The sequence below is a fragment of the Crocodylus porosus genome, unplaced genomic scaffold, assembly GCF_001723895.1.
Source record: "Crocodylus porosus isolate Cpor-Errol unplaced genomic scaffold, CroPor_comp1, whole genome shotgun sequence".
Taxonomy (NCBI): domain Eukaryota; kingdom Metazoa; phylum Chordata; order Crocodylia; family Crocodylidae; genus Crocodylus; species Crocodylus porosus.
The window spans coordinates 90,071,312-90,086,970 of record NW_017728947.1 but is presented as its reverse complement, the minus strand read 5'-3'; the positions used below and the strand labels follow the sequence as shown (position 1 = coordinate 90,086,970).

The 15,659-nt window shown below is 47.9% G+C and overlaps 1 protein-coding gene across 1 annotated transcript in view; it reads left to right on the top strand.

Annotated features, from left to right (window-relative positions):
* The first annotated feature begins 43 nt into the window (after positions 1–43).
* ITPK1 (inositol-tetrakisphosphate 1-kinase) overlaps positions 44–15,659 on the top strand; it is a 225,481-nt gene continuing 209,865 nt past the window's right edge. The window contains exon 1 of the mRNA XM_019552441.1: positions 44–264. Coding sequence (XP_019407986.1) covers positions 170–264 — 95 coding nt within the window. The 5' untranslated portion in view covers positions 44–169. The remainder of the gene's footprint in view (positions 265–15,659) is intronic.

Genomic DNA, 15,659 nt, shown 5'->3' with positions numbered 1-15,659 from the left:
GTGGAGGCGGCGGCGAATAGCGGCAAATGGAGCCGTGAGCGGCGGCGGTGGCGGTGGCGGGTGGACTGACGGGTCGGCGCGTGCTTGGAGCCCCGCATGCTGCTCCCGTAGGGCTGTGCGGCCAGGGCCACCCTGCCCCGGTGCCGGTGCCGGTGCCGCAGGCGGGACGATGCAGACCTTCCTGAAAGGCAGGCGGGTGGGCTACTGGCTGAGCGAGAAGAAGATGAAGAAGCTGAATTTCCAGGCCTTCGCCGAGCTGTGCAGGTACGAGGGGCCGGCGGCGCCCCCGCCCCGGGCAGCGGAGGGATGCGGGCCGGCGTGGGCAGCGCGGGACGTGGCCCCGGCCGGGCAGGGAGGGCGAGCGCCGGGCCGGGCCGGGCCGGAGCTGGAGCCGGGAGCCTGCCCGGGCGGGGCGCGTCCAACTTGCACTTCGCGTTTGCTGTCGCTGCTGTTCTCTTCGTGACCCTTGGTCTGGAGACGGGCCAGCGCCTCGGCTTATTTTGGGCTGGGAGCACGGTCGAGCAGACCAGGTCCTGCTGCTCCGAGGAGGGGCGAAGGGCAGGCGGCGCTGTCCCCACTGGCAGATGGCAGCAGTGTCTCTGCCACCTGCTTGGCAGCCCACTCTGGGCACGTCTCTGGGTGGTTTTGTGGGACACTGCCCGCTGGTTTCTTGGATTCACCCCAAGGGCAGAGGATACTGCTGTGCTTGGTGCCCCCCCTCTGCACTGGTTTTGAACCTATGACCCTTGCTCCCATCCCTCGTCTGTTCTTTTGTTGTTGTCCAAAACCATCTGGGATGTGCTGGCCTGTAGTGGCCCGCATTGCCCTGGAGGGTTGTCACTCTGCTGGGTGGGCTTTGGCCCATGTCACAGTATGGCGGGTGAAAAAGCCTGCTCAGCAACCTGGCAACCAAACCTGGTTCCCTTGATATTAGTTTAAAGTTTTTCCTCTTAACCATGGCTCTCTTTCTTTTCTTTCCCCCCAGTCCTGGTGATATGTCATTGACTAGCCTGATCACTGAAAATGACTGAGACTCTTGCTTTGGGTGGATGCTGTAGCTGTGTTTTGTACCTAGGCTTCACTCTGCTTGCTGCTTCTTGGGATCTCTGTCTCCTGAGAGCATCAGTCCTAACATGGGCTCTCCTAAGAGCTTGGTGGGAATCAAAATGGGAGCTCACTGGTTTCTGTAATAAGGTTCAAATCAGTAGCTGGGCAGAATATTGACTTGTAGAATCATAGGAAATATGGGCTGGATGGGATCTTAGGAGGGCATTTAGATCAGCCCCTTGCTCAAAGCAGGACCATTCCCAACTAGATCTTCCCAGCCAAGGCTTTGTCTACCTGAGTCTTAAAAACCTTTAAGGATGGAGGTTCCATAGCCTCTGTTTGGACTGAGGGAGTACTAAACCCTTATGTAAACTTTTCCTCCACCTTTCATGCTTTGGGAATATCTGCATCTATCTACCTCCCCTAGCAGGATGTTAGCAAAGGTTGTGCTTTTATATGTGTCAATTGCTTTACATGTGTAAAAGAGCACATGCGGTGTAACTTCTGGCATTTTTACAGGCTTTAATTATTTGATCTCAGGAGTGAACTAACAGTAAATAATATGCTGGACAAGTTTTCAGCTAAATAGCAAATTTAACCCCACATAAGTTATTAGACTTCCCATAAGAATTATGTAACATAGCAGTAAATTAAGAGAGATTTTTAAACCACTCCATGTGCGGACAGACTTTCTTAAGTTAGGGAATCTACTATGATATTTGTAGTGAAGAAAACTTTTAATTCTGTTATTTTTTTAGAAAGGTATTTTGTCTTTTACAACACTGGTTGTTAAGAGTAACTGTTGTCTTGGGTTCTTTCTGTAAAGATGAAAGGAAATGACAAAGAGTAACTTGAGCTAATGAAAGGTTTGGCATTTTGGATTTTCTTCTGATCATTTTGTATCCTGTTAATTAAACTTCATAGACATAAGATTTCTGATAAAATTTGTGTATCTAAATAGATCAAAAGGTCTGAATTAATATTTCTTTTTAAATTTCCAGGCAAAATCCTTTCTTAATGATTGATACTATATTTTAGACACGCCTAAGAGATCTTCCATTTAGTTTTGGTACAGTTAAAAATACCTCAAGCTTAAAATGACCCTTTTCCTATGTTTATAAAAGGATATTGTATCTAGCGTACAGCAGATTCCATAGAGTAAAACTGAAAGGGTCCTTGTTCTCTATATTCTCTATATGTTTTAGTAATACCCTCTCTTATTTCTGGGACTGAGCACTCTGTATGTCCATGCTTGGAATCCCCAAGTTTCTCATTATCACCTTATTGACTGACTTCTGAGTTGGTTGCATTTTCCCAGTTTCAGACTTCCTTATGCTTGTATTGCATAATATTGCTCCATAATGTCTTCACTTAGCGCACAAGTTATCTTAATGGGTGCCACAGAGTCATTAAGGTTAAGATAAACCCAAAGTGTCTTTGTGTACAAGGTGCTTACTTGACTCTCTTAACGATGGATACCATTTTGCCTTTGCACCAATGTTTTCTTGCATTTCAGTGTTTTTCAGCGGTCCCCATCATTGTAGAGGCTAAATGTGTGTTAATTAGCATTGTAGCTTTAGAGTGGCTATATAATTAGAACTGCATTTTTAGTGTCTAGGCATGGAGACTAGCATATTTATGGGAATGCAGCTAAGTGCTGAGTCTAAGGGTGGACTTGCCTCAATAATTGTCTCATGCTTAAAGTCTTGGTAGTCCAATTTTGCATTGCCTGTCCATGCAGGTTTTACTGACATCAGTGGAATTTTCTGCCAGAGGGAATATCTTTAAGATTCAAGAATCTTGGTTCCTTTTGTCTTTTGTTCAAATATCCTCCTTGCAGTTGGAAGAGTAATGCCTGACTCGGCATGCATCTTGCCACAAGCAATGTACCTGATAGTAGGAAATAGAACATGTGAATTCACTCATTTACACTAAAGCATATGTTATAGGGGGCTGTGTGGACTCTCCTGTAGGTATTCCAAGGCTAAAGTTGCCTTGGAATCCCTTCACCCATTGCCTTGGGTCTTCATTTTGTGCAACAGCAGAGATGAGTCGGTTAATAGGTATGCTCTGAAGCAGTGCTTGCACATTAGAGGCAGTGTAAAGGGAGAATTTCACTCTGGGTCCTCTGCTAAAGTAGCTTAGTTTTATAAGGTGATGTATATGGGAATGATAAATTTTGCGGAGTGAGGAAAGCTGGTGTCTTCCCTGTGTTTGTGCATTCAGTGAAAGAGCCACCTAACAGTTCAACACATTTAGCCCCAATTCGGATCTGAAGTGCAGCCAGCCAGGTAAAAATTGGTAGACCAGCCTTTTATTTAAACAGCTTAGAATACTTTTGCAGAAGGTGGTTTAAGTCAACTATTCTATTTCATTTCCCCCCCCTTCTCTAGCCCCTTGACATGGCCTAAAGAGACTGGCTTGATGCTTAAGGAAAGACTTGAGTAAGGTCTCCCTGCTCTATCATGCACTTCCCATGTTGATTTACTTGTTAAGTCCATCAGTGAGTCTCTCTAGCCCAGGCCGATAAAAGTGTGGCAAAGCTGAATGCTGCCACTCCTATTTGCTAGGCACCTGGCTTGCAGACTGGATTTCACAGATTTGAATTTGGCACCTAAGTTCTGCTACAATAAATTGGAAGGTTTGGGTGTGCAAGAGTGAGCCAGCATGCTCAGCAAGGGGATTCCTGAGCTGGCTGCTATTCGATGCTCAAGACAGATGAATGTCTGCAGTCTTGTCTCTCCTCAGGACTGTGGCTTTTCCAGGCACATATGTAAGATTGGGATTTGCAGCTTCAAATCTAATCCCATGTTTCAGTGCCTCAACTGTTACTTTGGGTATGGATGAAAGGCCGTTTTAAAACACGGCTGCTGAAAGGGGTGCAGACTGGTGGTGTCCATTTTTCATAAAATCACCTAGGGCAAGAGCACTTAGGAAGTGGGACACCTGGGTTTATTGCCTGCTTCAGTTTGAGGGGTTCAAGTGCACATTTTGCCTCCCAAGTTGCCAGACTAGAGAAAAGTTGAGGCCCCTCTTGACCTATGGTCCTGACCCTTGCCAGCCTCAGGCTTCAACTCCTGTGGACACAGATCTCCTTGTGGGGATTTGACTCCCTCTGGCCCTAACTGCCTTAATGGTTAAAATCATGGCCTCCTGTCATCCCCATAGCCATACCTACACCTTGCAGGATGCAACTGGCTGTCCAGTTTGTAGGGAGCCCCCTGATCTCCAAGGCAGCACTTGGCTCCACAGCCCTCAAGTTCTTGTCTGGGCTTTGGCCATCTGGCTTTAATCCTCTTATTCGGGCTGTACCCTCTTTCCTCCCCACCCCTCTTGTTCACTGCCTTGAACCTTGGCTCCTGGGCCCCAGCCCTGTTTTGTTCTCTGGGCCCCTGTCCCTGTCTCATGAGCTTATCCCAGCCTACTGGGGTTCCTGACCCAGGAGAGTCTGGCTTCTCTCTGCTACAGCTCTTGGTTTCCTGACCCTTATAGGATGCCATGCTGGGTGTCTCTCAGGCACCCCCAGGACCTCCATACATGCCCATAGTCACAGCACAGTCCTCTAGTCAAACCTAAACACAATGTAAATACTAGCAAACTGCTTCCAACTAAGGTTTGCCCTTGTTCTCTGTCCAAGCCTCACCCAAGCCATACTTCTCCTTTAACTGTCTTGGGTGGCTTGGGTGCCTGTGTCCTCTTGTCCTCAGAAGTCTCCTCCCTGCAGCTTTCAGGGCCAGGCTACTTGTGTTGGTTCAGACATTGGTTTTATATGCCACAAAGCACCACCCCTTCTGATTGTGTGACTCTCCAGTCACACACAGGGCTTTCCTTGTTTGCCTAATGGCCAGCCTGATCCAACTGCCTGCAGCCTTTACCTTGGGGTTGCCTGGGGGATCCTCTCCTTAATTGCTGATCACAGTATGGTCAGTTTTTGCTCAGTTGTCTGTCATACTACAAGGTTGGCCTGCTGCATTATCCCCTTGAAGTAACAGTAGCTTCTGGCTCCCTGCTACAGAAGCTGTAACACAAAAAGCTTGAACAGGTCTTACCTGATAGTGAATGCATTCTCCTGGGAGGTAGAGATGTGGTTTTGAACTGTTGAGGCTGATGAGAGCCTTTAACACGGGTCTCCCACTTCCTGGCCAAGTGCACTGGCTCCTAGGCTGTTATGTAATAAGTGACCACCACTGCAGCCTCTTCTTCCAGCTATATATTTTGATAGAGGGGGTTGAGGCTTCTGTGCTGTGTGCTGAATTCATTACAGCCTGTGTGCATCAGCAGTGCTCTGAGCATGCCTGATGGATTGGGCTGATGATGCAGAATTTTAGTTTGAGAGTCCCAAATGTCCTTAGGTGAAAGAGATGCACCAGATTGCTCAGCTCTGGTGGTACTCCAGCCACCTAAGGAACCAAATTCGACAAAAGATAAGTTCCTTTGGATTTTTGGGAACCTAATTGTTTAGGTCAGGGTTTTGTGGATCACTCACTTAAACTTGGGCACCTAAATTCCATCAAAACTGCACTTCGTAGGCTTAATGTCTTTTTAAGTATGGTCCTCAATTTTAGTTACTCATCAATTTTTTTTTTTTTTTTTTTAAATTGGTGATTAACAGTAGTGCTTTACGTCACTGGACATTGTGACATGAGCCCCCATCCCTCACCTGTTCTCCCAGCGCCACCCCACCCTCCCCCACGGGGAGGAGGGAGGTGGAGCAGGTGATGCTTACAACAGAGGGCTGCTGCAAGTGTCAGACATACCCGGAGGGAGAGTGGTTCTGAGAAGATGGCCCTAACGGCCTCCACTGTGGAGTCTGCTGAAGGGGAGCAAGATGCTGGAGACCCTCGAGTCACCAGAGTGTTAGATGGCACGCTTCCACAGAGCATTGCACGCTTCTTCCTGCTCTTCACCTTTGACCAGCTTAGGTACTCAGGGCCCATGCTGACTCCAATCACACCCTCGCGCTCTCTCACTGTCTCTCAGTTGGACACCTTCAGTTAATCTCCACCACACTCTTAGTCATGCACACATCAATCCCACACCAGGCTGTCCCACACATGCCTCAGGCATTCTCAAATTAAACCTCCCAGAGCTCCGACACGTATGCCCTTTTATACAGGTGTGCGCACAGCACTCTAGTTGTGTGCTCAGTACTAAAATGTGCATGTGACACTGCTTTCAGGTGGCTGACGTCATCTTAACAGGGGTAAGGTCAACTGCAATTCACACTGTAACCTACTTAGAGAGTCAGGCTGGGTACCATGATCGATCTCTCTTTCTCTCTCTCTCTGACACAGACCCGAATTTCTACAGTAACACCTGGGCTATCCTTGAGACTTCCAGCAGCTAAAGCAAGGGGTTGGAGTTTGGGAGGAGGAGAATTCCCTTCAGCTCCCAGAGGCTGCCCTGAGCTGGGGTGGGAGGAAGCCCCCCAAGGTGGGGGCTCCCTGGTGCCCCATTGCTGGGCTGCATGGGCAGGCACCTGGCCCAGCAGTGGTCTTTTCCCTCCTGTGGCAGCTGCTGAAATGATCAGCAGCTGGAAGGTTTTCATAGATTTCATAGACATTAGGGCTGGAAGGGACCTCGGAAGATCATCGAGTCCAGCCCCCTGCCCAAAGCGCAGGAAGTCAGCTGGGGTCATAGGATCCCAGCAAGATAAGCATCCAATTTACTCTTGAAAGTGTTCAATGTAGGTGCTTGAACCACCTCTGCTGGCAGACTGTTCCAGACCTTGGAGGCTCGGACAGTAGGGGGGAAGGAGGGGATTCCTCTCGGCTCCCCAGGGCTTCCTGGGCTGGGGAACCCAGGCTGGGGGAAACCTCTGGAGGCAGAGGCTCCCCCAGGATGGGCCAGGACCAGGACAGGGGTCTTTTTTATTTTTATTTTATTTTATTTTTTTTTTTAATTTTTTTTTTATCCCACTGTGGAGGGACAGCAGAAGTTTGGGGACACTTGGCTGGCAACGGCCACCAGCCTGATAGACGTGCTCTAGTGCCTGTTGCGTATTGGCCTGGGTCAGTGCAGGCTTCCCCCTACCTTTCCCAACTGAAAACTGAATGTTGGTTCAGTTGGTTATCTGTTCAACCTGTGCAGTTTAGAGGAAGCTGCCTAGATTGAATTGATTCAGCCTCAGGCTTTTTGACTGTCTGTACTTAGCCTTTGACAGTGCTTCACTGAAAGTTATTTCCACACCTGAATTAATGTCTTCAGCTAGAGTGAAAAACAGTCTACCGGCCTGTGAAATAAAAGCTACGTTACCAGGAACAGCTATCAGACACCGGAATTGCAGAAGAAAGGATAGTTTGATTAGCTGAACATCAACACCATTAAAAAGAAGAGGAGGGGTTGTTATAAGCTGTGGGGGGAAAAAGACATTTAGAAGGAATTGGGTAGATTATAATGAGCCATCAAGTCCATTAACTACCTTACTGGTGCCTGAATAGAAATGCTGCTGCCACTGCCAGACAGTTGGTTTTAAACATTGGGCTGACCAGGAATCGAATGGGGTGTGGGGGGGGGGCAGATGCACCTCTGTATGCCCCTGGATCTCCCCTGCTCGCTCCCTTATGACCTGTTATGATCCCCAAGGTCAGATGAGAGCAGCCTTTTACAAGTACTATCAATGTGCCAAGTTTGCTTGGTGAAAATGTGTGGGAGGATGTTCTCAACAGTCGCTCCTTGGTTTTGGCGCCATCCGCTGCCGTAACACTCTCCAGACCCTGAGCCTGGACGTGTTTCGGAAGTGCTGGAAGGTCTTCCAGTTTGAGCAGGCATTTAGTAAAGAAAGCTAGGGTGAGATATTATTCAGGGGGTCTGTTTTATATTGATACTCCAGTTGCCCTCTAAGCTATGTTGTTCTTGTATTGTAAGCTGTCCTAGGCCTTTGGTGGTAGAGGGTGGGGGACATATAAATTGAATGAATGAATAAATGCTATAAATAGATATGTGGCTAATCCTGAGATTCTTCATCTCATGTCTCCTACAGCACATTTGACCATTGGTACACATGCTTGTGCTTGTTTGTATTGTGCAAGATCTTTCATTGTACATGTGCCTTCAAGCAGCAGGCATTGCAACAGGTGTTGCTTAGTCTGTGGCTCTATTACTATTACAGGTGGTTGAACCAGTGGTGTAGCCCCACTTCATTAGTTCCTTGGAACATCCAACTTCAGTACATAGTGAGACATTGCCACTTCTGCCATGATTCATCAGCGCCTGGTGACAAGGACTCGGCTGTTGAAATGACCACTTTTTCACTGTCACGTACTTTCTTCAGCCCCTTGTTCCACATATGTAGTCATGTTTCCTCAGATGTGGCACTGAGAGGTTGGGTGCTGGTGAGGAAGCTCGTGCGTGACTTCAGACATTTGTGTGCTGGAGGATGATCGTCAGTGTATTTTGTGTGGGTGTCTCTCGCATCTTCATTTCATCTCGATCATTCTTTCCTGCTGGCTGCTGCTCTTCTGATGAAGGCTTTCATAGAAAGACAGTCTGTGAATCAATAGACACTATGGTCTTTATGGGGAGGCCTGCGTGCAGGACAGTAATGGGGCACTTAAAACTTGTCTGTCTTGTGCTGGCACTGTATCTCGGGGAGCATGGTGCTGAGCATGCCCTAGCCACCGGAGGCCACTGATGTACTTCAGGTCTGAAACTTTGCTAGACTCGCCTTCAGTGTCTGCTCCTAGACCTGCCAGATTAAGGCCTTGAGAGGCGGTTGCTGTGGAGGAGCTTGGTACAGCCTTGCTGGCTAGCTCTAGGGCTGCAGCATGTCAGCGTACTTGGTGTGGGTGTGCTCAGTCTGGTGTTCCCTGGGATGTGTGCTGCCACAGTAAAAGGAAGCACTGGAAGTCCCAGACCTTCATCCAAACCGGCCATATAGAGAATGTTCAACAGGAATGCAGCTGAGCTCTGACAGTATCACCTGCATGGATCATGTTGTTATTCTGTGCATAAAGTGGGATTTATAACGTTTCAACATCCAGATAGGATCAAAGTTTGTTGTGCTGCCTTTATGCTTTTGCACAAAAGCAGAAAGGGGATAAAAAGAGTTCTTCTTGTGGAGCAGCCATGAGAGAATCAGATTGCCACCAAAAATAAGAAAATAGAAATGAGGAAGTTGGGGGAGATTTCTGTTTGCTAAAAGCTTCTTGCCATAATATGGAATGAACAAACTTAAACCGCCTTCCCTGAAGAACTTCCCTTGACAAGTCAATCCATCATGGGTTGACAGACTTAAAGACTGAACCCACTAGACCCAGTGTGAGCCCGAGGTCCTACTTCAGTACAGACAATAAATAACTGTCTTGAGACTGTAAAGTTTTGTCTGGTGTTCAGATGCATTCAGTGGGAATTCTTTTTTTTTCTCCTTGATTTGAAAATCAGATGCATAAGACTTTATTATGAGGTGAAAAAAGATGCCTTCTTTTCATTGTCTTGGGTTTTGGAGTAAGTTCTCTTAAGGTGCGTGTCCTCCCTGCTTAATACTTTAAGAACCAGTTTCACAGGTCACTACAATATTTGTTGCTTTAGAATAAGAATATTTTGTACCTGATGATAAGAAATAGCTTTGCTGAAATCCCTATCCTTATTTTCTTCTTCCTTTTAGATAATTGATGTCAGTGAGGCAACTGGTCCACTGTATTTTCTTCAGCTACAGTTATTCTCTCTCTGTCTGACTCATAGCTTTGTTTTGGTGACCTGTTGAATTTAGCTGCACTGTGTACATTTTGCAGTTTCCTTAGTAGCATTTTATAACCTAACTGTCTTAATAAACCAGCCTCATAAAACAGAGGTAAACACTCCTGTCCTGCAAAAGCAGAGTGCAGCCTTCTTTTCTTCTTGGAAATTCATATGTGGTCCCTTGTGTGTAGTAGACTGCAGGAGGGCCCAAACAGGAGATTTGACAAGGACTTCGGAATCATTCTCATCTCAGACTATTACATTGAGCTGTTTCTTTATATAGTAAACCATGAAGTGTATTGCGTATTGTTTCCAGGAAGAACTTGGGTTTTTCTCTCTAACCCTAGTTCCACAGAAAAACTAAATGCTACTGTTGTTAAATGCCTGGCTTGTGCAAGTTGTCATTTAAGCCTGTAGAGCAGGGGTGGGCAAAATATAGCCTGCAGACTGGATCTGGCCCACCAACTGAGTGGATCTGGCCTGCAGCTGCCCCCACAGATCTCCATATAGGGCTGAACCTCACTCCTGCCAGGGCAGCATGCGCCCTGCTTCCACCTGCGCTCACTGGCCCAGGCCCTGACCAGCATGCACAGTTTCTGCTGGGGCTGTTCTTGGTGCTGCTTTGCTCCCCTCACCTAGCAGGAACTGCCCAGCTGAAGCTTCCCACCCACCCAGAGTGGCGCAGCAGGGGCAGGAGCAGAGGAGAAGCTGGTTGTGGAGGTGGGGAGTAGAAGAGCCTTGCTGGCCCAGGCCGTGGCCCTGGCTCCAACCAGTGCACACAGCTTCTGGTGGGGCTGTTCCAGGTGTGGTTGCAGCTGGCTGGGGTGCTGCTCTGCTTCCTCATTTCCAGCGGTGGCTCCTTCTGCCTTTGCTGCGCCTCTCTGGGCCAGCAGTATGTTGGGGGGGAAGTTTCAGCTGGGTGACTTCTGCTGGAGGTCAGGGGAGCAGAGTAGCACCTAGCTGTCTGCTGCTGTACTGGGAATAGCCCCACCAGAAGCTGTGCACTGGTCGGGGCTGGACCAGCGAGTGCGGGCTGCCTTGGGTGGGGCTCGGCCCCATGTGGAGCACCATAAGGGTAGCTGTGGACACTCTGCCCAGGCAAGCTCTGCTGCACACATACCCTCTGCCTCCCCCTCCCTTTTTTCACCCTCAGCTGGCTCCTGAGACCTAGCACCCAAGCAGCCCCCTCCCCCTCTTTCCCAGATCACAGCTTGGCTGGGCCCCTGCCCTGAGATGGCACTGCCCTCCGACCCAGTGCCATGATCCTAACCTTGCTTGCCCATTTGTCCTGCTCCCAAAGCCCCATGGAAAGTTTTGGTGAGTTGGGGGTGGAGGTGCATGCTGACTTGGCTTGCGACAGCTCATCAAAACTGTCTACGTGGCCCTCTGGCCCAAATAATTCCCCATTTCTGTTGTAGAAACTATAAAAATTAATACATAAGCATGTTGATCATTAGCCTTCATTGTTGCCTAGATTAATTCAGTACTCTGTCAGGAGAGGCCAACAGAGTTGAGGAGAGATATAAAACATCTTTGCTTATCCATTCTACCCTGGAAAAAAGACATGGGACCTCTCTGGACAGAGCCTTTTATTTTGGGATCCTACATATGTACAGGAATTCCTCTCACTTTAAGTACCTGTGAGGTACCCAGATAATATGCTTTTCACCGAGCCACCCCTCGATATGGGGGAGCTAATTTGAGTTGATTGCCACTCAGGCTGCATATGTAAATGACTGACTGTCCCCAGCCTGTTTGGATATGAGTAAAAGTTGGGGATAATTAGATCTGGGCTAAACCTCCAGTCTCTTCCTGCCCTTATTGAATATAGCAGCGGCGCTTAACGCTCAGCTTGCAGGCCAGATCCAGTCCCTGGCACTGTGTTTGTCCACAAGGGATTTGTGAGGATCCATGTCTGTTGGCAGTGGCCCTATGCACTAGATCGGCCATGCAGGGTTGGACAGGAGTGGTGCAGTGCCTCATCTTGATGGGTGGGGCATGTATAGAGACTTTGGAGCCAGGTCCTGGCAGGAGTGGGGGTGAAGTGGAACCTCAGGTTCCTGTGCCAGGATCAGGCTCCAGGTGCCTCCGCCTAGCCCTCTGCACACTAGAATCAGGCCCTGTGGACCCGTGCTGCCTCTGCCTGGCTGGGATTGCGTTTCAGCCAGGCAGAGGCAGTACAAGGACCTGTCCCAGCAGCGTGGTGCCTGACCTAGCCCACGGACCAGCCCTGTACCTTTCATCTGGCCTGCAGAGCCAAAACTGAGCAGCACTGTAACAGAGCAGTGAATCACTGTGTTCTGTGTAGGGAAGGGTGGTTTGTGGCTGCTGCTGATTCTCTGCTCTTTCCAGTACATGGCACAGCAGGAATTGCCTTTCTTTTTAGCTAAGGTGTGTTTCTCCGTGGAGCCCTTGCAAGCATTGGTAACAGGCTGACGCATATCCCTCTCCCCTCCCCTCCCGTGTACACAGAGCTTGCTGCAGTGTCTCCCACGTTCTAGGGCCAGAATGCTTTGATGGCCGTAGAAAGCACAGTTGCTGCGGCCCGAACAACCAGAATATTTGCAGGCTGCCTGTGTTTCACAGATAGCAGTAATTTATCTTAGAATTTGATAGCACTCAGTTCAGTTCTTCAGCTCATCACTTGCAGCTCTTGCAGAAAAAATTATACACTCACATCCCCCACACCCCTTTTATATTTATATACATAGGGTAGGCCTTTTCCTGCAGTCATAAATGATGCAGCACAGGTCCTATCTATCAATTGTGGTACAAGTGTAGACTTCATTTCAAAACATACTATTTGCCACACTTTTCCTACAGATGCAGATTTTGTTGTGGCTCTTAGGTTAACACTGACAGCTGCTGAGTCAGCTAGGATTGTGGGGCTTTGTACAGTTTAAGGAGATGGGAATCCTCTACCTGATGCACCTTTTCTCACCATGCTGTTTGATTTGAGGATGAGGGTCTGTAGGAACCAGTAATAAACTCTGCCTTTGCCTCTGTTGCAGAAGGTTCCTGGAAGAGAGTTCGTCATGTCATGCTTGCTAATTTCTTTCTGCCTGGGATGTTGATGGCTCCTTACTAATTCAGAAATCGCAACATGTTTTGCAGGGGAGGGGGGAGCTGATGATCCAGAGATTAAAACCTCAGCAATGCTCTCCACAATGGAGAGATTCTGGAGAAAACCACTGAAATATAGCTTGCTTGGATGTGACAGCTTCTTGGATGGTTTTAAAGCCTGTTAAATTACAGGCTAATTGGGGAGTTCAAGTGCATTTAACTCATATACTAGACAAACCTTTCTTTGCCTTCCTAGTTAGGACATTCAAATGAAGGGCCTGATGAGGCTGTAGCATTGAAGATCTTAAGATTTGCTCTCTTCTTTTCCATCTTTAGTAGAAACCGTATTCGGCCAGATCAACTTGTTTATCTTTCAATTGACTTCATACTGGCTTGCAGATCTCCTATTAGGGGGATGCTCCATTAAAGGTAGGGAGAATGGGTTAAAAAAAGAGAGACAATTTGGGTGCTTTAATGTGTGTATCTTAGTCCATGAGTAGGATGAATCATTCCCAATGCTTTCTAATGGAAATGAGGTCTCTGAATCTCCATGGGCGACTTTGGAAATCCCATCCTGTGTCAAGAAATGATTTTTCTGAAAAATATGGGGTCTGCAGAAATGCAGTTATTTTGCTAACTTTTTGTATAAAAGTTGGTAGATTGTTATCAGCTATTTCTTAATGTTTCCTACTGGCTTCTTTGCGTCCTTTTAGCACTTTCTAAGTAGGTAGCCTGCTAGGAATTGAATGATTTGGTCATTATCTTTGGCATCCATTGATCAGTATAGCTGCTGATGTTGAATTGCTGGGATTGGGTGTGTATAGGTAAAATTGAAGGTCTATCGTAATTTGAAAACAAAGATATTTATTTGTGTAAACATACTAGCCAATGGACATTGCATATCTAATTGTTAGTACCACTGGCCCAAATCCTTGAAATGCTTTATTTTATAGTGTAAATATTGTTCTGGATTGGAATAGGGGCAAGTCTGATGTATATGGAGGTTGAGAATTTCTCTCAAGGAATATAACATAGCTAGTAAGGGAAACCCAAGTCTTCTGATTTCCCATTTTACTCTTATTCAAAGAACCCATGTTCCCCTCTTTTGGCCTGCATATTGTCTGTGAATTTACTGTAGGTCTGTGCACACAGGAAGAGATCGTGGCTGCACAGAGGTAAATGACAAAACTGCACTTTACGTCAGTATTGCAAAGTCATTAACCCAAGGATTGTCAATTCATTTTTTTTCAGCATTTCATTCGTAACTTTTGTAATGGAAAGCCTTACTATTTCTGTGTCTGCTTCTCCATGCTGTACTTGTGGAGTGTGAAAGATTATCCTTTTAAAATAACTAGTGAGCTTTTTCTCTTTACCAAATAGTTAGTAGGTAGGGTCGGAAGGGACCTGAGCAGATCATCGAGTCCGACCCCCTGCCATGGCAGGAAAGAGTACTGGGGTCAAGTGACCCCAGCAAGGTGATTGTCTAGCCTCCTCTTAAAGACCCCCAGGGTAGGAGCCTGCACCACTTCTCTTGCAAGTTGGTTCCAGATTCTAGCTACTCTGACAGTGAAGTAGCACCTCCTGAATCTACCCTCTGCCAGCTTGTGACCGTTATTCCTGGTCACTCCTGGTAGTGCTTGGGGGAACAGGGACTCCCCCAGTGCCTGCTGATGCCCCCTGACTAGTTTGTAACAGGCCAGAACTGGACACAGTACTCCAGCTGTGGCCTCACCAGTACTGCATAGAGGGGGAGTATCATCTCCTTGGACCTGCTCGAGATGCATCTGTGGATGCGTGACAAGGTGATGTTGGCCTTCCTGACTGCATCCCCACACTGCCGGTGCATATTCGTCTTGGCATCAATGATGATTCCAAGGTCCTTTTTTGCTTCTGTACTGATGAGAAGGGAATTCCCCAGCCCGTAGGTATGGTGCTGGTTCTTCCCCCCCAAGTGCATTGCCTTGCACTTGTCAGTGTTGAATCCCATCCTATTCTCATCTGCCCATCCCTGTAACCTGTCTAGGTCCGATTGTAGCCTATTTCTTCCTTCTAGCGTGCCCGTATCCTCCCACATCTTAGTGTCATCAGCAAATTTGAACAGGGTGCTTTTTACCCCCTCGTCCAAGTCACTGATGAAGATGTTGAACAGTGCGGGCTCGAGAACCGAGCCCTGCGGGACCCCACTCCCCACATCCCTCCAGGTCGAACATGCCCCGTCTACCACCGCTGTCTGGGTGCGGCCCTCCAGCCAGTTGGCGACCCATTTGACTGTGTGGGTGTCGACACCACAGTGCCCCAGTTTCTTAATGAGTACGGGGTGAGAGACAGTGTTGAAGGCCTTCCTAAAGTCCAGGAAGACTATGTCAACTGCTACCCCTGCGTCTAAGGATTTGTTGACCTGATCGTAGAAGGCCACCAGGTTGGTCTGACAGGATCTGCCTCTAATGAACCCGTGTTGGTTGCCCCTAAGCATAATCTCCCCTGCTGGCCCCTCGTAGACATGTGCCAGAATAACTTTCTCAAAAGGCTTACCCAGGATTGAGGTAAGACTAACTGGCCTATAGTTTCCCAGGTCCTCCTTCCTCCTGTTTTTGAAGATGGGAACCACATTGGCCTTCTTCCAGTCCTCTGGCACCACACCAGAGCACCACGAGTGCTTGTAAGGCTGTGCCAGAGGTCCTACAATGACCTTAGCTAATTCCCTCAGTACTCTAGGGTGGAGATTGTTCAGACCAGCTGATTTGAATACATCCAGTCCCTCTAGAAGTTCCCTAACTAGTTCCTCACTGACCCTTGGCCTAGGTGCGCCTCCCCTACGGTCTAAGGGGGGCCCAGAGGGCGGGTGGCTGTTTCAGTCCCTGCTCAAGAAA